This window comes from Hippopotamus amphibius, chromosome 12 (genome assembly GCF_030028045.1).
Source record: "Hippopotamus amphibius kiboko isolate mHipAmp2 chromosome 12, mHipAmp2.hap2, whole genome shotgun sequence".
In the NCBI taxonomy this organism is placed as follows: domain Eukaryota; kingdom Metazoa; phylum Chordata; class Mammalia; order Artiodactyla; family Hippopotamidae; genus Hippopotamus; species Hippopotamus amphibius.
The window spans coordinates 17,000,228-17,025,111 of NC_080197.1; the positions used below are offsets into that span (position 1 = coordinate 17,000,228).

At 47.9% G+C, this 24,884-nt stretch overlaps 1 protein-coding gene across 1 annotated transcript in view; it reads left to right on the forward strand.

Moving 5' to 3' along the window:
* The window catches only part of JPH2 (junctophilin 2), a 67,319-nt gene that overhangs the window by 14,206 nt on the left and 28,229 nt on the right, over positions 1 to 24,884 (forward strand). The window contains exon 2 of the mRNA XM_057702548.1: positions 12,652 to 13,441. Within this exon, the coding sequence (XP_057558531.1) occupies positions 12,652 to 13,441 (790 nt within the window). The remainder of the gene's footprint in view (positions 1 to 12,651; positions 13,442 to 24,884) is intronic.

Consider the following 24,884-nt stretch of genomic DNA (forward strand, 5'->3'; position numbering starts at 1 on the left):
TACAAACAGTAAATACTGGAGAGAGTGTGGAGAAGAAGGAACGCTCTTGCATTGCTGGTGGGAATGTAAATTGATACAGCCACTATGGAAAACAGTATGGAGGTTCCTTGCAAAAATAAAATATAACTACCATATGACCCAGCAATCCCGCTACTGGGCATATACTCAGAGAACACCAAAATTCAAAAAGATACATGCACTCCAATGTTCACTGCAGCACTATTTACAATAGTCAGGATATGGAAGCAACCTAAAAGTCCATCAACAGACGAATGGATAAAGAAGATGTGGTACATACATACAATGGAATATTACTCAGCTGTAAAAAGCAATGAAACTGGGACATTTTTAGAGACATGGATGGACCTAGAGACTGTCATACAGAGTGAAGTGAGTCAGGAAGAGAAAAATATTGTATATTAACACATATATGTGGACTATAGAAAAATGGTACAAATCAACCCGTTTGCAAGTCAGAAATAGAGACACAGATGTAGAGAACAAACATATGGACACCAAGTGGGGAAAGCGGGGAGGGTTGGGGGGGGGGGAATGAACTGGGAGATTGGAATACCAAATTGTACACTCTAAATATATGCAGTTTATTGTAAAAAATAAAAAAATAAAAAGTTAAAAGAAAAAAAAGAATCAAATGGGTCCAAGATGACAGACAAGTCAACTTCCAGGCGCCATGACAGTTCCAAGCCTGACCATAAGGATGGAAAAGTGGGTGTGGCCCAATCCTGGAATACTCTGCCCACTCATTAGCCTATGAAATTACCCACCCTTACAAAAACTGACAACCCCCATACCTTGGTGCCTTTCTCACCTTCTGAGATGGCCCACACTCTGTCTGCAGAGTGTGTTTCTCTCTAAATAAATCTCTAAATAAACTTACCTATCAAAAAAAAGAAAAGAAAGAAAAGGTGGGAGCACAGAGACTGAGAGGGACAGTGGGGTAGATGAGGCTGGAGGTTTGGCAGGGCCCAGGCCATGAGGGCTTTGTGGGTCACAATGAGGAATTTGAATTTTTTTCATCCTTACAGAAGATGCTGCGGGACACCCTCAGGTACCCCGCAGGAGCAGGGTCCTCATTCCCCCAGCTGCCAGGAGTGTGGGCTGCTGACGGTTGAGAGCTGGGTATTGCCCTCTGTTAAAAGGAGGTGCTTCCCTCTGGGGGTAACCCAGTGTTAATGACTAGTTGATACAGCAGTACAAAGACCCAGCCTCTTCGCTTCGATTCTGGACCACTCTGAAGGGCCATACCAGCTCCAGAGAGCCCCAAGGGATCCGCTGAGGCTTTAGCTGCAACTGTTCAACTTCTTCCAGTTATTGAAGCCTCCTTCCTTACAGGTGTTTGTCCTGAGAGCCCTCCCCCTCAAAATCACCCACATGCAATCTCAGTCTCAGAATATGTTTCCTAGGGGAAGATCCTCCCCCAAGGCACTGGGAAGCTATCACAAGGTATTAAGTGGGGGTAACCTGATCACATCTCCATCTTATAAAGGAGATAACTCTGGTGGCAGTGAAAGGTGGATTGAAGTGGGTATCTGGGGAGGCAGAGACCAGGGACGATGCTACTGTAGTTAACCAGGGAGAATTGGTACAGCCTGGACTAGATGCATGGGGTGAAGATAAAGAGAAGTGGAGGGGTGGGGGCACGGAGATTAAAGAGATATTCAGAGACAGGTCTGTTTCCAAAGCCCAAGCAATTTCCATTATTCTTTGCTGCTCCCAAAGATGTCTCAGGCTTGACTTGCTCACTCTTGGACACAAGATCCATCCGTGGTCTTTATCAAGGTGGGATAGAGTCAAGCTGGGATGGATCCCTTATACTCCAGAGCATCTATGTGGGTGTCCATGGCGTGGGCATGTGTGTTCACCACAATGTACATTCCTGGTTTACCTGGTCTGATTTTGGGGTGCCTGGACAAGAGCTATGACCCCTGGACTCTCTGGTGCTCACTCCCCTACCTGCCATGCTCCACCTTAAATCCTGTCTGAAATCTGTTGATGGCGCTTCCATGGTCCTGCCCAAAGAGCTTGAGCTAACTTCTAAGTGAGAGGACCTGGAGAAGGTTGAGGGATGGCTGTTAGACAAAACAGACAGGATACAGACAAGACAGCAGCCATAGGTGGTAAGAAGTGATGAGAATTTGGAGGAAGGAAGGTGGCCTGGGTAGGTTTCTGAAGGAGGTGGCTTTGAAAGTAGGGTTTGGTGAATTTGGGAAGACAAAACTGAGAAGGTGAGCTGGGAACACATCATGAAGACACTGAACTGTCAGGTAAGGACTTCTATGGCAGTGGGGACCACCCAGAGAGGAGCTAGTCCCGATTCCTTTCTCTCCATCTCTGTTCAGTCCCCTGGGGACACTGACAGTTGGACCTCAAGACAGTTTCCTAGAAATAGGCAGTTATCACCAGCCAAAGGGGATGGTGTACTCAGTATCCATTCTGTATTTGGAGGCAGAATCCATGGTCTGACCCACATGTCTCTTCTCTGTCTCCTAGACTCCCCTTGGGTTTTTGAAATGGTCTTGTTTTCTTCAGAGCTGGGGTTTGGGTGAGGGCTTCTGAACCTTCACTTGTAAGGGGTGTTCTCAGGTTCTTAGAGGTGCAGAGGAGAAAGCACTGGTCAGGATGCTTGGCTGTGATCACCAACAACTGCCACACTGGTGTGATCATGAGGGAGTTATTTACATTTTTAGTTTCAATTTTTTCCCAGAATGATATTACTTGTATTTGTTAGGATTTTTTCTTCTGTCTGCAAGTAACAGAAAACCTCACTCCAGAGGACCTAAACAAGACCTTTCCAATAGAAATATAATGTGGGCTCCAAGTGGAATTTAAAATTTTCTAGTAGCCACATTTAAAAAGGTGAAATCAATTTTAATTGCATCTTTCATTTAACCCATTATCCAAAATATTATCACTTCTACATGTAATCAATATACAGTTATTAGTGAGATATTTTACATTCTTTTTTGTACTAAATCTTTTCAACTTGGTGCTCAATAACCACATGCATCTAGTAGTTACCATATTGGACAGCACAGACCTTGTTTAATAAGGATATTTCTAATCTCACATAAACAAGAATCCAGAGGTAGGGAAGTCTCAGGATTGGTTAATTTGCAGGCACAACAGCATCAGCAAGAACCCAGGTTCCTGCTACCTTTTTGCTCTGCCATCCACAGTGTCAGTTTTATTCTCAGCTAGTTCCCCTCATGGTCCCAAAATGGCTGCCACAGCTCTAGGAGTCATGTCCACATGCAACAACATCCAGCAGAAAAAGAGAGTATGTATCTCCACATGTATCTCTTTATAAGAACTAAGAACTCTTTCTTGTCTCCCTTGCCCCACCCCTTTTGCTGACTTACCCTCAGGTCTCAATGCCAGATTTCATCAGATGCTCATGTGCTCATGTCTAATCCAATTATTGGCAAGGTGGATAGACTTGAATGCCTGGCTTTTTTTAAAATTTTTTTTATTTTGGCCGTGCCTCACGGCTTGTGGGATCTTAGTTTCCTTACCAGTTTTTTTTTTAATTAATTGTATTATTTATTTATTTATTTTGGCTGCACTGGGTCTTAGTTGTGTCATGCAGGCTCTTAGTTGTGGTGTGCATGTGGGATCTAGTTCCCGGATCAGGGATTGAACCCCACCCCCCTGCATTGGGAGCAAGGAGTTACCCACTGGACCACCAGGGAAGTTCCACTACCAGCAACTGAATCCGGGCCCCGGCAGTGAAAGCGTCAAGTCCTAACCACTGGACCACCAGAGAATTCCCAAATGCCTGGCTTAGAGCAATCAGGATTTGCCCCTGGATTGGGGACCTTTCTCCGAGTCATGGGAGGAATATTGGACCCTGGGACAAAAACTGAGACTCTATTAGTATAGAAGACAATTGCTGTTGGGTAAGCAACAACGAAAAGTAGCTGTACAATACCTGCTCCCCTGACCCCACTAGGTTAAATGGATGTGAGCCTTAAGGTTGTTTCCCAAAGTGGGTTCCATGGAACACTAATCCAGACAGATGCTCTGCAAGAAGGGTCTTCTGATTAAATAGCATCACCTCACAGAGACTCACAGTCCCCAAGAGCACTTTTAAGAGTTTTGACAAAGTCCCAGTCAGGAAAACTCATATCATTTAACTGCCTCAAACTGTCTTGACTTCAGAAGTGTTTTTCTTTTTTTCCATGATAAATTATATTGACACCAGGTTTGAGAAACACATTTTTGGAGATCCTGCCTTAATGGATTATTCAGTTGTACAGCAGGGAAAATCTGCAGGCTGTCCACCTCCAGTTTGGCCTCTTGTGGTCAGAACTGCATGACTAGTACCTACCATGTTGGGAAAATTCCTACAGACCAGGTCATGGATAGAGGCACCGGCGGCTCAGGCCACAAACATCTTTTCCTGAGAAAGACTAAAAAGTGCCGTTTTGCCCTAATTAAACTCATCCAAAACTTGGATTCACAACCTATGGGAAAGTCACACATCAGGATGCTGGTGTATGGTGACTTGCTTATTTTCCTTGCCTTAGCTTTGATTATCCATTTGGTGTTTTCCTTCCTGAGATGGACCAATCTCTTTATCAAAGCAAACCTATTCACACTGATGTTTAAAACCGAAGTAGAAGCCCTCTTATCTGATGTCATCAATACCAAATGCAAGTTGCTTAATCGAATGTTAGTGAGAGCAGAGAAAGATTTTTTAAATGATTTATATATCTTATGATATTTATTTTAATTTATATCACATTTATATATAGTGCATAGATACTCAATCTTTCTCATTCACTAATCTTTTGATGGCAAAGCCTTGTTTTGGGGGGTGGGGAGGGGGGCTGTGCTGTGCGGCTTGTGGGATCTTAATTCCCCGATCAGGGATCGAACCCGGGCCCTCAGCAGTGAAAGTGCAAAGTCCTGACCACTGGACCCCAGGGAATTTGCGGCAAAGCCTTTTTTTGATGGCAATGGAGTTTCTCATTGTCTGTCTTGCATTCCTGTAACATACCATCTACAATTTCCAGTTTCTGTTGGTTTCTTTAAAATGGGGCAAGAAATTAAAGACACTGCAAAGTACTCTGAGTGTAGAAAACGTCTACATTTTCATAATTTTGTTCCAATCTTTTATAATTATCCCATTCATATCAAATTTGAGAGCGAATTTTAAGGTCCTCTCTCACTTATGAACAGGCAAAAACATTCAGCTTGTTTTTGGAGAAGTAAGGCTCTCTTTTTCTGTACACTCATAGTCCACTGGTTTAGAGAACAAATATTAATAAACACAAAATTTCAATAATGAGTACAACGGAAGTAAATAGGTTTAAGAACAGTCTTAAATAAACTCACAACTTCACACGTGGGAACAGAGGTGCAGATTTGCTGGAGCATAGGATGCTAACCGGGCACATTAGGGTGCTAAGGGCATCAGTTAGCATGTCTTACAACAGAGGAACAGAACATGTTGGCTAATTGGAGGTAAGTGGAGGACTTTTACAGGATGCATATTAGAATCATCTGAGATGCTTTCCAGTATCCATATCAATTAAGTCATAATCTCTGGCCTCAGGGAGGAGATCTTATACTATAGATGTGGCTTCCAGAAACTCCTCCAACCTGTGTGTTTAGGGGGTGTGGAGGCAAGTCTCATTGATGAACAGACCCCCAAATGTTCTCTGTCCCAAGGACAGAAGTTCTGAGGCCTCCCTGACTCAGGCCCAGTGAAAGCTGGGCATTCCAGGACACACGTCCACTTTCTTATAAGCACGCAGACCTAGGCAGAAAACCAGAGCTGGTCTCATTCTCTCCCTCTGAGTTCTCTCTGTCCTCCTTGGCTCCTCTTCATCTTCCCAGTTAATCCTTTCTGGGCCAGCTTTTCCGAGCAAAGACTCTGACCTGCCAAAAAGCTAGCCTTTATTGAGCACTTGCTGTGTGCTAGCTGCCTCACATAGAGTTCACTTAATCTTTGGTCAACCAACCCTCCCTGCTCTGCTGCCAACCAAGACCTGGATTGTCATCTCTCTGGACCACACTGCTGGGGCTGCTTAATGTTTATTGCATTAAGCAATTGATTAAATCTAGTCAAATGTTGGCACTAGACTCCAAACCCCTTGAGGGCAGGGACCACATCTATTTATTTACACTGCATCCCCAGCACCTCGCCCAGTAAATGCAGGGTCCACTGCAAATACCTGCTGATTCAAAGGAATGAATGAAAAACCATATGAAGTAGGTATCATTACCTCCATGTTAGAGGACAACTGAGACTTACCAGGCTTCAATAATTTATACATGTTTTAGAACAATCCAGTGTCAGAGTTAAGGTTAAAATCCAGGTTATTCTATACTAAACCTGAAGACAAATTGCAGGGAGAAGGCGATGTTCAGGTTTTATTAAACTTAGGAGCCTGGTCTGTATGTTAGGACGGCATTTGCCATAGTTACAGACTTCATCAGCCTTTTACAAATATCCCAATAACTCCCAGAGTATCAGCTGCTGAATTTGGACGCGAACACTCTAGACAACCACTGCCAGCCCCTACTGAGCACTTACCACGTGCTGAGTCATGAGGGAGAAGATGTGTTTCCTGCCCTTGAAAGAACAGCAGGGTGTCATTTGGGAGAAGATGGTCCCAGATTCATCAGATGTTCACTCACGGCTTCCTCAGGCCTGGGTACTGTGCTAGAAGCTGAGATCACAGCAAATAAGCTAGATATGATTCCCTCCCTCTTGGGAGCCACAGTCTGGTAGGAAATGCTTAAGATGAATAAACAATCATAATAACTGTTTAGCTGTTACGGCACACAATGCCCAGAAGTACTGATATCATGTGGCAGTACTTGGGGGAAAGGCTCAAGAAATCCTGGATGAAGTCAGATTTATGCTGAATCTTGAAAATATCAGTGGAAGTTGGCCAGGGGAGGCATGAGGAGAAGAGCACACCAAGAAGAAGAGGGGAGGCATGTGCAAAGGCCCTGAGGTAGGAAGGTGAGAGTGACTGGAGAGCCAGTCAAGATGAGTCAGGAGAGGTGGGCAGGGGCAGCCCATGCCCAGCCTTGTAGGCTTCTGAGAATCTTGGTCCTTACCCTGCGGGCAGTGGGAAGCTCTGTAATGTCTACAAGTCCCAATGAGGGGACCATCCCAAAGGGTATTAGGAGGTACTTCCTTACATAGAGGGCCCCTCTCAGCCAGATGGCTGTGGGTGGGTCCTCCTCTCCCTCTTTGGACGCATTCTTCCTGTCCGCAGAGAGAACTATCCTGTCTTAGAGAGTCAGGCAGGGGATGGCCCCAGCGCTTGGCTCTTCCCCCTTCCCAGGGCCCGGCCACTCCCAGCCTCCCCTGGGTGTCTGTGCCTCTTGCCACTTGCTTGTAAGTTTCCTAATATAGCCTCCCCGTTTCCTCCCCAACTGGAGGCCAAGAGCCGCTCTCCTGTTGCAATCTCAGTTTTCCTTGGGCTTAAAGGGGCCATGTCAGCCCCTCTCATGCCAAATTTAAGCTGAAGGTAGATTTAGATTGGTTGATTTCATTTTACAAACTTATCCAATCCAGAGATTAGATGTCTTCTTTCTTTCCTCCAGTTTACCACCTTCTCTGCCCTGTTCTTGCGCACTTCCCCCTTTCATATATTTTTTTCCTTCTTCTGAAACTTCTGGAAGGAGCACAGCCAGACATGGATGTGAGTTTTGACTCTGTGCATTTATTAGCTGTGTCATCTTGGGTGAGTCTTATAGGAACTATTAAATACCTCTCTGGTCATTTTCGCAGAACTGTTTGCAGATGGATAGAGCAGAAAGAAGAGAAAATAGTTATAAAGTGTATGCTATTCACTCATTCATTCAACAAGTATTTGTTGAGTACTTCTTTGATACTGTTCTAGGTACTAAGGACACAACAGTGAGCAAAAAGGAATGGAATTCCTGCACTTACAGAACTTACATTCCAGTAGGGGAAATGGTCAATAAAGAAAATAAAAAGCAAAATATATGTAATATTAGATATGCTACGAAGGGGGGAGAAAAGCAAAGAAGGGAGATAAAAAAAGCCTTGGGTGGGGATTATAATTTTAAATAGGGTGGTGAGGGAGGCTTCAGTGAGATGACATTTGAGTAAAGGCTTGAAGGTGGTGAGGGAGTGAGCCATGCAGATATTTGGAGGAAGAACATTCTAGGCAGAGTGAAGAGCAAATGCAAAGGCCCTGAGGCAGGACCATGGCCAGTATGCAGGAGGAACAGCAAGGAGGCCTTTGTAGCTAGAGTAAAGTGAGGGAAAGGGGAGAATGGGAGGAGGTGAGGACGGAGAAGTGATGGGAATGAGATCAGATAGGGCCTTGTGGGTCACTAAGGACTTCAGCTTTTCTTCTGAGTAAGAAGGAGCAGAGCAGTGTCGTGATCTGGCTTATTATATTTGAATGGAACCCCTTTGATAGATGTGTTAGGGAGATAATGGTGGCTGGGACTACTATCTAGTAGCAATGGGGGTGGTGAGAAGTGGTGGGATTCCAGATTCACTTGGAGTGTAGAGCAGACAGGATTTCCTGATGGATATTTGCAGGACACTGTGCTGGGTGGTTTTTTGTTTGTTTCCTTAAAAGTTTATTTACAAGTTATTTCTTTATTTGTCAAATCAATTTTATTGAGGGATAATTTCCATGCAATAAAATACATTTTAAGTGTACAGTCTTGACAAAAGTATACACCAGTGTAACCACCAGCATAGTCAAGATACGGAACATTTCCATCAACTCAGAAAGTTGCCTCATGCCCCTATACAGTGGATCCCCCCTACCGCTCTGGTAACAACGGATCTGCTTCCTATCACCATAGGTTAGTTTTTTCCAGGCTTTCGTGTCATTGGAATCACATAACTTGTCTCTGGCTTCATTCCTTTGGCATGTTTTTGAGATACATCCATGTTGGGTGGATCAGTAACCTGCTACTTTTTATTGTGAACTAGTATTCCATTGTGTGTTTGAGCACAGTTTGTTTATCCATTTTCCAGCTGATGGACATTTGGGTTTTTTCCATCTTTCGTTCTTAATCTTCCCAAAAATGCCAGAAAGCAGGTGTTATTTTTCCACTTTCCAGGTGAGGAAATTGAGAATCAGAAGAAGTAGCTTGGTCAAGGTTCCCTAGCTTAGATGGTGTCTGAAACCAGTTTGTCTCTGTCTCTGTGTTTCTCTCTGTTCCCCTGCCTCCCACACAATATGGCTTCGCATGGATGAGCGTGGAAAATGGAGCATAAGAGTTTTCTATCTATATATCTCCTCACATTTTCATCCTTTGTACCACACTCTCATTTCTCTATTGTCTACACTTGCCACACAATCCCATTTTCCCACTTCCTCAGCTTGAGTCAGACCTCAGTTTAAATCCCAGTTCTGTTCCTTCCTCACTGTGTGACTTTGAGCAAGTCACATAACCTCTCTGAACATCAATCCACCTATGAAATGGTGATCATATTTGCATCTTGCTTTGCGAGATCATGCCCAATGCTCTCCTCTCTCCCTGTCTTTCTCCATTTCTCTTTGGCCCTTTTCTAGTTGATATTCCCTGATCATTAGTTTTTTGCAGCTGGTCATTGAAGGGAGGTGACCCCTGCTGTCCGTCTCACGCCAGCTGTTCCTCTCTGTGGTACTGAGGCGGCAGAAGCCCTTCCCAGCAAATTAAAGCAGAATTTCCGTTGGTGAGACCCTGGGATCTGTATTTTATCTTCAGCTTCTCATGTGCAGCCAGGATTGAGAACTGTGGGCTCAGAGCATGAGCTCTGGGCATCAGATAGACTTGGGTTTCGATCCTGCTTCCTTGGTCAAGTCTAGTAACTTCTTAGAGCACCAACTTCCTCTTCTGTAAATGAGCATCTGCATGAGACCCACCTCACAGGACTGTCGAGGGGTGTAAGCGAGCCCCCTGCACTGTACGTGATCCCTGATGAGGGCTCTTCACACACAAAGGGCTGGGGCGGGGTAGGCATGGGACCCTGAGCTGGAGTAGCTTGTGCTGGGAGGCACCGAGCTGTGTGGTCATGGGGACTCACTGTCCTTTGCCTCCAGAGTCACAGTGCCCCGATTCCTAGAAGCCCAGCATCTCAAAGTGAGGCCAAACCTTAGAGAGCCTCATCGCCAACACACCACTGACTGATGGGGCAATCGAGGCCCTAAGAAGGGAAGAGAGTCGCCCAAGGTCACACAGTGAGATGGTGCTTCTGGACAGGTTCAGGCCAATCAACCAGCGAATATTTCCGGAGCACCATTATATGCCAGGCACTGTCCCAGGTGCTAGGGATACATCAGAAAACAAAACAGGAAAGATCCCTACACCCATGAGGCTTCCATTCTAGCAGGGGAAGAAAAGCAATAAAGCAATAATAAATAAATAAGTCATATGGTATGCTAGAAGGTGATAAATGCTATAGAAAAAAAATAAAAGTAGATCATGGATATCTTGGTGCTTGTGGGGACACAGGCAGATTGCAGTTTTAAATAGGGTGGTCAGGTAGGCCTCACTGAGCAGACACTTGAAGGATATTGGGAGGAAAAGAGTTCCAGGCAGAGCAAGCAGCCAGTGCAAAGGTCCGAATGGGAACTCGTCTGTTGGGTTGACCTTAGGAGTCCCTTACTAGCCATCCTGGGTATTTGTTGGGAAGACATTTAGTTTTTTGGTTAACCAGGGCAGCATATCAGCTTGTGTTTAAAACAAAGGCTCTGAATTTCCCCCTCACTTCAGCGAACATGATGTGTCAGGCACTGTTTTATATTCTAAACACACAAAGGTGAAGGCAGAGAAATGGCTTTTAGTGGTGGTGCTGGGGAGAGAAAGACCAAGAAGGTAGAGCAGGTGTGTGTGGAGGTGCAGGGAGGTGATGAGTTGGAGATGCTGAGTAACATCTGGGGGCATCCCTCTGCAAGATGACACGTGGAGCTGCAGAGGGGAAGAATCTGGGGGTATATTCGGGAGAATCAGCAGGACATAGGTGGCAGTTATAAAAACACCAGATGATGCAATCACCCAGGCAGGATGGGGAGGAGGTTTTGGACGGAGCCCCGGGAAGCACAGCCTGTTAGGATGAGGGTGGAATATGAAGATATTTTGTCACCTTTGTATCAGCTTGTTTATACAACTCAGGTGACATCACACTCTAGCACATCTTTGTAGAATCACGTCACACATATCTTTTCCTTCATAGTTTTTCAGAGATATTAACTCATTTAAACCTCCAACAAGGTAAGAGGCAACTGTTACCTGTTGGACAGGTGAGAGGTTAAGTCACCTGCCCAAGGTTACACAGCTAGCAAGGGCAGAGGCTGGATTTGGACCCAGCAGCCTGGCTCTGGAGTCTGTGCTCCTAATCATTACTCTGTGCTGCCTCTCTATTCACGTCGTGGTCACAAGCACAGATTCCAGTTCCCAGGAGCTCACTTGTTCACACTCACGGACACGCAAGGCGTTCTTGCTAATAGCTCCTTGTACACACCACTATCCTGCATACATGTAGTCTTACACGGTCTCAGCTTCACTAATGCGCACAGCCTCACACACTCAGCCTCAAGTGTCTCAGATTACTTTGTGCTTTGACACTCAGATGGCCTTTCATACTCAGACCTCACACATACCCATAACGTCACCTCCACTGGGCACTCACTCCAGCGTGTACACACTGCATTATACACTCATGAGCTCATGTAGTCAAAAGATACCAATATGCACGCCCCTAAGAGTCTTCTCTATACATGGCCTTGTACAAATACACACTCACCTGTGCCCTCCAACATTCACACCACTATGCAAACTCACCGTCTTATCCATTCATGACCCTGGACTTTCACGTCACCTTGTACACTAGGATGACCGTGCACACACATTTAACCTCACGAACCGACAGAGCCTTGCCTGCTCACAAGTTTGCACTCTTTGATCCTCTGACAGTCTTGCACCCTCACTCAACTTTGCCTTTCCTCGCACACTTAAGACCTCAAATGCTCTCATAACCTTACAGACATCCCATGATGACATGCTCACACGATCTTGGTCACCTTCAGTGCACACACTGCCTTGCACAATATCCATGCTCCTGCATAAACTCACTGTCATACCCACTCGTGGTCCCACACATTCATTTTCTCTTGCGTCATTCTAAATCTGTGCGCACCCAATTTCACACTCACAGAGCCTCACCTGCTCACACAACTTCACACTTAAAACGGACTCACTCAACCTCACCCTATTTTGCACACGAGAGACCCCGGCATGTTTCTACCAACAGGAATACTCACACCGTCACGCAAACCCCTTCTGGCCTGTCTGCTGGTGTCCAGGCACACTCGTTTAACCCCGCACACTCCTCGGGCCTCACCTCCTCGCACAACTTCACCCACAGACGCTCTGCATCACACCACCTCACTCCATCTTGCACGTTCATGACCTTGCCACGTTCTCACCGACGGACATGTCCACAGCGCTGCACGAACTCCTGACTTGCACGCGTCTGTTCTGATACACTCACGCGACCTCACACACTCGGAGCCTGGCCGGCTTCGGTCCCTCCGCCCTCCCTGCCCCGCGACGGCCTGCCCCACTTCCCACCCCGGCACCCCCCGGGGTCCCCGTGGGGCCGCCCCGCTGACCGCCCTCTCCTCGCCCCCGCAGGGACGTACCAAGGCCAGTTCACCAACGGCATGCGCCACGGCTACGGCGTGCGCCAGAGCGTGCCCTACGGGATGGCCGTGGTGGTGCGCTCGCCGCTGCGCACGTCGCTCTCGTCCCTGCGCAGCGAGCACAGCAACGGCACGGTGGCCCCGGACTCGCCCTCCTCTCCGGCCGCCGACGGCCCCACGCTGCCCGGGCCGGCCATCCCGCGCGGCGGCTTCGCGCTCAGCCTCCTGGCCAACGCCGAGGCGGCGGCGCGCGCGGCCAAGGGCGGCGGCCTGTTCCAGCGGGGCGCGCTGCTGGGGAGGCTGCGCCGCGCCGAGTCGCGCGCGTCCTTGGGCAGCCAGCGCAGCCGCGTCAGCTTCCTCAAGAGCGACCTCAGCTCGGGCGCCAGCGACGCCGCGTCCACCGCCAGCCTGGGCGAGGGCGCCGAGGGCGCCGACGAGGCCGCGCCCTTCGAGGCCGACATCGACGCCACCACCACCGAGACCTACATGGGCGAGTGGAAGAACGACAAGCGCTCGGGCTTTGGCGTGAGCGAGCGCTCCAGCGGCCTCCGCTATGAGGGCGAGTGGCTGGACAACCTGCGCCACGGCTACGGCTGCACCACGCTGCCCGACGGCCACCGCGAGGAGGGCAAGTACCGCCACAACGTGCTGGTCAAGGGCACCAAGCGCCGCGTGCTGCAGCTCAAGAGCAGCAAGGTCCGCCAGAAAGTGGAGCACAGCGTGGAGGGCGCCCAGCGCGCCGCCGCCATCGCGCGCCAGAAGGCCGAGATCGCCGCCTCCAGGTAGGACTCCGGGGCGGGCGCAGATGGGCTGTGCCCCACTCCGGGAAGGGGTCCTGGGCCAGGGCAGTCCTGCTCCGGCTTCTTTCTCCATCAGGGGCTACCCCGTGATTCTATATAAAGGACTCTATACAGAGGCTTCATGGGAGGTGCTTCGGGATCTCATGTTACCTGTTCACCCATCCATCGTCTAGACAGCCATCCATCATCCATCCATCCCTACACTCAGTTACTCCCATCCACCCATTCACCCGACCCCTCCCTTCACTTAAGCCTTACATTCACCCAGCCTTTACAATATCAACGGGAACAACCATCTCCCTACCCAGGTATCCACCCCACCCACCCAGCCGCTTAACTTCCTGTTTACTCATTCAGCGGCCTGGTTACACTCATACATCCACTCATACATCCACTCAACCACCCAGTCACCCATCCAAGCACCCAGTCATTCATCCATTCACCCAACTCCTCCGTTCACCCAGCTCCTCTAACCATCCGGCCCCCTCCGGCTACTCAACCTAACATCCACCTGAACCACCGCCTATCCACCCAACCACTTCTTCATCCACCCAATCACTTCTTCATCCACCCATTCAACTTTCCATCTTTACACCCACTCAGCCATACAGTCACCCACCCATCCATCTACCCAACCATTCATCCAATCACCCAGACACGCATTCAACCACCCATCCATCCACTCATCCCCAGCACCCACATTTGCTTAACTTCTGCCATCCACTGAACCACCAGCCATCCTATTCAACCATGCATCCATTCACCCAACCACCTTCATTCACCCAACCATACTTAGATCCAACAATCCGTCCACCCTTCTGTTCAGTAAACCACCTCCAGCCAGCCATCCACCAGCCCTGCATCCATCCACCCTCCATCCATTCAGTACCTACCCTTTCATCCATATTCGAGCCCCTCTATGTCTTCTCATTGTACTTCAGAAAAAGTTCTTATGTTGCTTTCCAAGATTTATAGCATCTGCTGTGTACATGGCACTATTTTAAGTGGTTTACAAGTGATGATTCATTCAGTCTCCTTAACAGCTTTGTAATATTGGTACTATTTTTATTTCCATTTTACAGAGGAGCTAAATGAGGCTCCGAGAGATAAGGTGACTTGTCCCAAATCACCCAGGTAGCGAGTGGCCAGGTAGTAGGTGGTTCCTATGCTCCTATCCAGCCTCATTTTCTACCACTCTTTCCTTGCACCTGGGTTTTTTTTCTCTGTACCAGTCACACTAGCCTTTTATCATCCTTCTCTAGTTCTTACTGTCAGAGGGCTTTTGTTCCTGCTGGTTCCTTTGCCTGGACTGCTCTTCCTTCCTCTTACCGCCCGTTTAATTTCTATTCCTCCTTCAGAGCTCAGGTCAAGCCTGACCCCTTTGAGAGCTGACGAGGCCCAACCCCCCGTCACAGGCCGACTCTCCCTCGGCTGCATGGATGTCATCTTAGAACATCTCACAGTCGCAGCTTTATGCTGCTTATGTGGTTAGTTTTTAACCTACCACTGATAAAGGGCTTCCTATGAGCCAATCACCATTCTGAGATCTTTTTGTATATTAACTCATTTAATCTTTACAAGATCGTAAGGAGGTAGGTACTGTTATTATTCCCGTTTTGCACGTGTGGCTGAGCTGCGGGGACAGCAGAGGGTGTGGCAGGACAGTGGCAAGTGGTACTAGCCTGTCCCAGGGCCTATAGCAATCCTGCTGGTGGTTCGAAATAGCCTGGACTGGAGGCTTTTGCACTGTGGTCTTCAGGGTTAGGCAGACCGAGGGCCAGATCTTGACGCTACCGTCTTTCAGCTCAGACCTGGGCAAGTCAGTTTGCCCGTCTGAACTTCCATTTCCCCATCTGTGGCGCCACCGTTGCTTAGTTGTATGTTCTTGGCTAAATCATCCTCAGTTGTCTCATTTATAAAAATGGGGGTTGGTCTAAGAGTTAAGAAACATAGTGCAAGTCCAGTGGTTCACAGTGCTGTCATGGGATGAGTTCCCTCGGAAGCCGACTCTGAGATGGAGAGTCGTGTGCAGGAAGTTTATGGGAGCACCCTCAAGATCAACACCTGTGGGGCGGGGAAGGAAGCAGGATTGAGCAGAGGGAGATGCCCGGCGGCGGTGCGGTCTCCATAGTGCGTCAGCCGACTACAAGGGGTGCCCTGCCCTGGAGATGACCTTTAGAGTTCTCCCACCTTGAAGTGAGGGAGCTGGATCTTTACACCCTCTTCACTGGATGCAAGCTAACCTCAAGAAAGGGGCATGACCTGGGGCTGGACGGCTCTTCTCAGCCAAGGGCAGTCCCTGGACAGGACTGACAGCAGGCAGCACTCTGAGCTGGGGTGGGGGTAGGGGGAGGGGAGAAATACATCCTTGGTCCTGAAGGGGAACCTGTGTAGCACATCACAGTATCCATTACAGTGCTAGACACCTAGCAAGGCCTCCGTAAATATCATTAGTCATTATCGTCCTTCAGTGAATTCATTTCGCGAATGTGGAAACTGGGGCCCAGAGAAGAAGACAGTATGTTTTAGACCAGCGGTCCCCAACCTTTTTGGCACCAGGGACCAGTTTCGTGGAAGACAACTTTTCCCCGGACGCTGTGAGGGGCAGGGATGGTTCAGGTGGTATTGCAAGCCATGAAGCTTCACTCGCTCACCTGCTGCTTTACCCCCTGCCTATGTGGCTGGGTTCCTCACAGGCTGAGGACTGGTAGCGATCTGCAGCCTGGGGGGTTGGGGACCCCTCTGAGATGGAGAGTAGTGTGTAGAAAGTTTATGGGAGCATAAACTTAGACCACCTGGCAAGCGAGAGAACCAGGGCTTCAGCCCCTGGCTTTCTGATTCCAAAGCTTTAACCAGCACATTTTCCCACTCTTAAGTTTGTAAACTTTAAATTTCCATGAACGTGTGAGTAGTTAGTATCGTTATGCCATAAAGAAGATATGGGTAATTTCTTAAGATTTCTTGGTTAGGGGCAGTCAGGCTTATGTTCGGGCAGTCGTAATTTATTGTCCAAACTTGGACATTTTTATGAGTAAAAGGGGACACTTTTAAAAAATAACACTTTTATGTTGGACTAATTTTAGATTTACAGAAAAGTTGGAAAGATAGTACAGAGAGTTCCCATATACTCTCCGCCCAGATTCCTCTGTTAACCTCTTTCATTACAATAGTACATTCATCAAAGCCAACATTCATACCTTACTGTAACCTGAACTCCAGACTTTAAGGTGGTGTCTGCCAGCTTTCTCTGCTGTCGAGTTACCATTTTCCCCTCTCCCTAATTTAATCTTTGGAATGCAGACATCAAGTTCAGCCCACACTCAGGACGGGGAAGTGTCTGGAATTAAGTTCTACCTTTTGGAGGGGGAAATATCCACATACATTATTTGGAATCCTTCTGTATGGAAGATTTGTCTCTTCTTCCAAAGGGAACATATAAAATTATTATGCCGAGTGTACGTGGTTACAGCAAGCATAAGCCAGGACTGTCCTGGGCCACCCTGGGACACGGCAGAGCTTAGAATAGGTAAGAGCTCTTGATTTCGAAGACCATGAATTAGGATTCTGGCTCTTCTACCGAACTGCTGTGTGACCTTGCCCAAATTGCCCCACCACTCTGAACCCTGGATCTTTTTCCTTCCTAGGGTTGTTCTGGGGAGTAGATGAGCTAATGCTTGTAAAATACCTGGCACAGAGCAGCCAGCAGTAAAAGCAGTCATTGCCATCATTTAACATGTTCACTTTTAAAAGTGAGGAAATCGAAGCTTGGCGAGATGGAGGGATTTCCCCAAGCTCTCGCCTGCTGGGGGCAAAATCTTGCCCCTCTCTGCCCCCTTGCTTCCCCTGTCCTTCCTGCCAAGGCTGTGCCCTTGAACATGAAGATGTTGAGCTCCTTCTAAGAAGTCTGTCAGCCCCCCAGCTGGGCACTGAGTCTCTGGAGTGAGAAGGTGGTGCCAGTTTCCTCCACACGGTGCCACTGGGAGGGGAGTGCAGGGGAGATTTGGATTCCTCATCCTAGATGCCCACGGGGCTGGTGGCATGTGGGGGGCAGCTGCCTGGCTTGGTTTTAAGCTCAGATTGAATTTCCAATTAAGGGAATCCTTGGGTTAGGAGGAAAAACAGGGTTGTCTCTCTCCCAGGGGCTTCGGTGAATAATCAGGATGCAGAGAACAGAAAGCCTTCCCACCAGCCTCCTCGGCCCAGGCAGCCCTGGGGTTTCTCTCCACTGTGGCCTCAGACTCCTTGCCCTGGGCTTCCATGGAACATGTCCTCTCAAAGTCTAGGATCAGGAAAGCTTTCCCAGGGAGAAGGGAGAAAACTGAGATGTCTCATCCCCAAAAATGGGCTGTGGATTGAAATCTAGATCTGTGCTGTCCAGTCAGGTAGCCACCAGCCACATGTGTCCATGGAGCTCTTGAAATGTGGCTGATGTGAATTGAGATGTGCTATAAGTTGAAACAGACCCTGGCTTTCAAAGACTTAGTAAGAAAAGAACGCGAAGTAACCTAGTAATGATTTTTTATATTGATAACAGGTTGAAATGATTATATTTTAGGTAGAGTGGGTTAGAGGAAATGTATTATGGTAATTAATTTCACTTGTTTCTTTTAGATTTTTCTGAGCATGGCTACTAGAAAAGTAAAAAACATATGTGTCTCACTTTATATTTTTCTTGAACAGTGTTGCTCTAGACCCATTCAGGACCCTAAGGAGATAGTCCAACTCCTTCACTGACCAGATGGGGAAACTGAGGTACAGAAAGGGACAAAGGGATGCCCCGTAGTCACTAAGTGATCAAGGGGGAACTAGCTTCATGGTCTCTGATTTTGAACTCTTTTTGTAACGCCTTTTAAGGGCATGGATCCTGGGCTGTGGAGGGAAGCTGGGATGTGTGGGGAGGTGGCTAAACTTTTCTGGTTGTCATGCCAACACCCTGATAAATGGCTCCCTTCTGGAAGGAGCACAGGGAGTGGGGCTTTGGCTCTGCCTCTTGCTGGCTGTTTCTCGTCTTCTCTCCAGACTTCAGTTCTCTCATGTCTGAAAGGAGAATAATGATATCTACCTCAAACTGTTTTCACGAGGGTTAAATCAGACACTGTATACGCAGCACACTCAGCGCAGGGCAGGAAGCAGGAAGCACTCGATAAATGTGAGCTGCTGTTGTCATTGTCTGGGATTCTTGTTGTTATTGTTGTCATTGTGCCTCTGCAGCAGAGGCAGGGGCTGGCCTGCAGGAGCTCTCAGCTGCTCCAGGGTGTGAGGTTTGGAACATCTCATGTTTTGGACCAGGGTGGCATCAGGGTGGCCCTGAAGACAGGGCTCCATGAACTGGTCTGTCTTCTGCTCCTCCACCTCTTCACCCCCATTCTTCCCTACCCCTAGACTGACCTTGGAAATTCCCAAGTTGAGTGCAGGGTTAGAGGTGGCTTTGTGAGTTGCTGGGAGGTGAATTTCTCAGGTGAGCAGCTAGGAGCTTGAGCTGTGGCATTGGATGGACCCAGATTTGAATCTGGTTCAGCTTCTTACAAGCTGTGTGACCTTAAGCAAGTTATCTCACCTCCCTGTGCCTCACTTTCCCTGGCAGTCAAATAGGAATTATACTAATTCTCTTTCAAAGTATTGTTGCAGAGAGTAAAAGAGATAGCCCACATAAAGGGCCTTTGCTTGAAGGCCTGCAAGGAGGTACATGCTGTCATAATGAATCATTTTGTACTGATCTGAGTCTCCATTGAGAATAATATTGCCCAGAGGGAAGCCCCTGTCTTCTCTCACAGTCCCTACAACTGCTTCCCAAACTTGCATCTTCTGCATGCCACCATCCCAATTGTTGCTACATCCACGTATCACCTCTGTTTTCCAATTTAATTTCTATCTTTAAATCAACTTCAAAATACGTAGTGACTGAAAAGGAAGACTTTTGACTAGAGACCCATATCACGGGAAGTTCTGAAAACAGAATGATGTTATTCAAGTCTGAGGTCAAACTATTAATGCCAAAGATACTAAACCTGAAGTCTGCTCTCTTTTTGCTAAAAAGAGACACTGACAAGAGATTGACAGGTCTGAGAGGCCTATAGGCACCTGACTGAGGTTTGTCCTTGACTAACAAGAAGAATGGATCTGGTGCTATTTCAAGCTGTGACTTCACATCTGCCAGCACCCATTGCCAGCACCCCCAAGGTGTGCAGACCATCCTGGGGGAAGAGGGACCGGTCCAGGTAGGTCCAGGTAATTTCCCATGTTCCAGACTGTTTATGTACCAAGAATCCATGTAGTCCTTATTTCTAGGAGCCAGAAGGATTCTAAGTACCTTACGTATATTAACTCACTTAATCCTCAAAACACCCCTATGAGGGAGGTACTGTTATTCCCATTTTTCAGATGAGGAAACAGAGGCACAGACAGGTTAAGTATCTCAAACAATTTCATTCCTCTAAGTAATAGCAGAGCTGGGAGTTGAGACCCCAGAGCCAGGGGTGATCTGACCTTTGGCAGGTTTTCTTTCACAAACGTTGATTAGTGCTTACTCTGGGCCAGGCTTGTGCTCGGGCGCTGGACACCCAGTGGCTCAGCATGGCCAGCATCCTCTGGGGTCTCACAGCCTAGTGGCCAAGACAGACTGGGATTTGACACAGTCAGTGGTGGGTTAGAAGGACAAGTGAGCAAAGAGTAATGAACTGCCCCTGAGGTGGTCTGGGAGATTCCCTGCAGGCGACGGGTGACTCTGCTTAGGAGTTTGCCAGATGGAGATGAGGGAGAGAAGGGTCATTCCAGGTAAAGCCGTGGAGGTAAGAATGTGCGTGGTTTATTTTGGGAGCCATGAGTCGTTGGCAGGGCTGTTGTGGGTAGGGAAAGAGATTAGAGATGAGGCTGGGAAGGCAGCCTTGGGCCAGGTGAGGACAGCTTTGAGCACCAGGTTAAGGAGTTTTGAACTTACTTTGCATCAGGCACTGTTCTAAATGCTTAGTTAAAGTCACTCATCTAATTCTAACTGTGGCACATAGAGATTGTTAAAACATGCTCCAAGTCACATAGCTAGTAAGTGATAGAACTATAATTCTGGCCCTAGAGTCTGTGATCTCATCCAGGACCGTTTCTGCCACGTCAGATACAGTGAACTTCTCTCTTTCCTCTTTTTCTTTTTTCTTTTCTTTTCATTTCTTTTTCTTCTTTTTTTATATTGTTCAGAACAGCATACTTGATAAAATTTAAGGAGATTCCGAATAGCAGAAGATAGAAAGTAATAGAACTTCTTTTCTACTTCTACCACTGTTGCACCTCTGAAGTAACCATTGTTAACAGTTCACTTACAGCATCCTTCCATTTACCTCTCCTGGTTTGTGTTTTTTGGTTTTGTTTTCCACAACTGGAGCTACCTACATAGTGTTCTTTAGCTTGCTTTTAAATTTAATATGTTTTTAGATCTTTTCATCTTATGCACATACTGCCTTAATCTTTTTAACAACTGCATAATATTCCACAGTTTGGATGTACCATGATTTATTTATCCAGATCTCTCTTGATGGAGATTGAAATTATTTCATGTTTTCACAATAACAAACAGGGCTGCAGTGAACATCCTTGGACCCATATTCTTGTTCCTGGAGCTGGTTAAAGGGATGGTTCAGCCAGATACCTTATCCTATCAGGGATATTTGAGCATCACTGGAATGCATTAGAAATATAATGCCATTAACCCAGGTTTTTGCAAGGGACTGACTCATGATGTTCACAGTCAAAATGTAAATTCAGTGGTCTCTCCCCTGACAAGGTCTGTGGTACCCTAGAGTACCACATGCAAAAATCCAAATCACCCCTGTCTAAGGTCCCACTGCCCCGCCCCCCACCCCACCATGTATGTTCAATAGATATTTAAGAATAATTGCAAGGCGTGCCAAGTTATTAGCCTGCTGGGGTTCCCTGATGTCTCTGCCTGTCCTTGCTTGCACAGATGCACTTTTATGGGTTAAACTCTTAGAAGTAGAATTGCTGAGTCAAAAAGAATGTGCATTTTAATTATTATCAGAACCGCAGTTAGTCTCCAAAAGAGTTGCACCAAATTTATAACCCCCAGCCAACAATGTACAGGAGAGCAGTTTTCCTCACACCATCACCAGCACCATGAGTATCAGTCTTTTGCATCTTTTCCAAGTTGTTTGAGAACAGCCAGGTATTCCATGAGCTCAGTGATCACCATCGACTGCCTGCCCACAAGGGTGAAAGTTTTCCCTTGTTCTGTTTCTGGCTCACCTCCAGAGATTCCTGGGTATGGGATTCCATCAAGAGGGATTAAACTCCCAGGGGGTGGCCTCGAAATGTTGGAAAGGCCCCCCAGCCCTGGGGTCCTGCCCCCCATCACATCCCTCCAGATGGACAAAATCCCTTTGCTCCCAGAGACCGAAGACCAGGATGAATGGAATTTCCTGAGTTGTCAGAGCTGGGTTCTCATGATATACATGAGGCAGCTGTGACTCTAAGGCTGGCCTCTGAGCTGAGTGGTCTGGGAAGAGAGAAGAGCCTGCCTGCGTCCCTGGCAGCAGGCAGATGTTCAGACGATGGGGCAGTGTGTTTGGGGGAGCCAGGCCTTCCGAGATTGGAGAGTGGAGCGGCAGAGAAAAGACTCAGCATCACTCCCATCAGTCCTCAGAAAAAGCCGGTCAGAGGACATGGTCCAATGTGCTCATTTCACAGATGGAGAAACTGAGGCCTAGAAAGGGACGGCAACCCAGAGAGAGGAGTGTGGCCAAAGGGCAGAGTGTGGGAGGCTCTTGTGAAACCTCAGTGGGTTTCTGGGTCACATTGAATAGATCAACCAGGAAGAGGACAGGGCTCTGGGAGGTGGAAAGGAACATTTTGTCTCCCCCACCCCCAGCTCTGTGAACTGTGCTTTCAGCCTGGCTTCAGAACATTTCCAGCTTGATTTTTCAGCCTAAATAGCAGTCAGAAAACAGACAGGCCACCAGCCTGCACCTTTTGGAGAAAAATTCCCCTTTCCTCCAATGCCAGGGTTTCCTAATGTCCCAGTGGATGGTCTGACCATGGGAAGCCAGTGCGTGGCCCTGATGGTGGCACCTGAGCTGAGCACAGCAGCGCCAGGGACTCAGGGGGCATCACCAGAAGGACCTGGTCAGAGGACATTGGGATAACAATAACAATGTGAATAATAGTGGTGACCATAGCATAAGCGCTTGAGGGCTTGGACTCAGGGTCAGCCGCCTGGGTTCTAGTGCTGGACACTTGCTAGCCTCATGGGCACGTGACTTCCCCCTAAACTTTCTGTCCCTCTATTTCTTCATCTTTAAGATGGGGATCATGAGAGGACAAGTCTTGTGGAGCATATGAGAGGATCAAGCGCTTAGGATGGGCCCAGGCACAGGTCAGGGCCCTGTTCTCACTACCGGGTACCAGGCTGTGTGCTAATTCTCTTTATATGCATCACCTCACTTAATCCTCTTGAGAAGGTGCTATCTATTATATTCACCCATTTCACAGATGAGGAAATTAGCCCAAAGTCCCCAAATAACTGACACAGGAAGGCTTTGAATTCTCTGATCTGGACTCTACCCCCTTAACCACTGTTGGAAGAGAAAGTCTTTGAGCTCTAACATTTCAGGTTACTAGCTTGCCAGTTTGATATTTCGTGCCTTGACCTTGGTGCCTGGCCATCCTTTTGTACGGCAGAGTGGTTGAAAGCATGGGGAGACAGAGAAACTGAGGTTTGAATCCCTCTCTATTTCTTGCCGGCCTCGTGCCCTTGGTCCTTCCTGAGCCTCACGTTCCTTGTCTGTAGAATGGGGACAGTAACAGCCTGGCCTCACAGGTTGTGATGAGGACTAAATGAGATGCTGTGTGTAGACCATTTTATGCAGTCTCAGTGCTTAGTAAGGAGAGGCCAGTTTTATCATCATTCTTCTTACCCGGAGAGTCAGGAGAGTGGAACTCGGAGAGACCAGCAAGCATTTCCTCCAAGCTTCCTTCTTCCCCAAGTGCAGGCTATTTCACTCCCCTGGGTTTCCAAAGCCCAGTCCAACTTCCACTTGACTTCCTAAGTTCACACCAGCGAGTCCCTGCCACTGGGAAAGCAGTTAAAAATAAAGTCCAGTCTTCAAATCCTTCAAGTAAACACCCAGCTCTCTAAAAATAGCACCTTTGCAACAGGTCTCTGGAGCCAGGCCAGGCTTGCAGGATGGAAATTGGCGAGGCTGGTACTCACAGACAGGCAGGCTAGGGCCAAGCCTCTACATCACCCCGCCTTGCCACTGGGCCTCTGGGCCTGAGGGGCAACCAAGGGCCCCTTAGAATCTCCAGCCTCTTCTCTCCAGCCCAGAGCTGGCCACCAGCCCCTCTCACTGCCCCACTGTAAGGGCCCCGTATCAGCTCTTCCTGCCCTCAACTCTTCACACAATAACTGGAGTGAGATTTTAAAATGCAAGCCTGACCACGCCAGTCTGGTAAGCACAACCTGTATGGAGTCTCAGTTTGGTTTCCTCTGAAAGCAGAGCCTGAGACAAGGATTTGGGTGCAGGAAGTTGATTTGGGAAGTGATGCCAGGAAAGAGGAGGTGAGAGGAAGTGGATGGGTAAAGTGAGACAGGGAAGAAGGAAAAGCCAGTATAAATGCATGTTATGGAGTCATTGCGGCAGCCACAGGGACTGGGTTGGGCTGGGATCTTGGTACAGAACATTCCCAAGATTATGCAACTGGAGGAGGTGTTGGTGGCGGGGTGGTAGGTGGACAAAGCATTATCCACTGACTCCGGTCCCCTATTCATTGAAGATTTCTCTGGGGGCATGAATCCCCCATACTTCCAGGGGTGCTTGCACTTGGGGTGGGGGTGAAGGGGCCTCCTGCAGCATTGAGAGCAGGCTCTGGGCAGAACATTGGAAGCTTGGGTGGGACATTGGCAGTGCCAGGGACATCTTCCCGTAGTGGAACTGTCCTACAAAGCAGTGGGTGAAATTGGGGGTATACTGACAGGATGTGATGTGGGCATCAGGGGTGTCTGCCCTTAGGAGAAGTTTCAGATTCCCTGCTTTGGCCCCCAAGACCCTTCATTTCTGGCTCTAGCTAAACCCACCAGCCCTATCTCACACCACTCTCCCCATCACTCACCTCCAGCCTCAGTTCCTCCAAAGGGCCAACCTCTTTCCTGCCGATGGTCCTTAGCACCTGCTGTTCCATGTGTCTAAAATGCTTTTCCCTTACTCTTGACCTTACTAACACCTTCTCGTTTATCAGGCCTCACCCAGCTCAAATGTTTCTTCCTCAGGGAAGCTCTGAGCTCTTTCCTAGTCTGGGTTCCCTGTTATATGTTTCCTGTGTGCCCTGGCCTCAACTGCCACCCCCATCATTGTTTTTTTTGTTTTTTGTTTTTAATATTTATTTATTTGGCTGCATTGGATCTTAGTTGAGGCATGCGAGATCT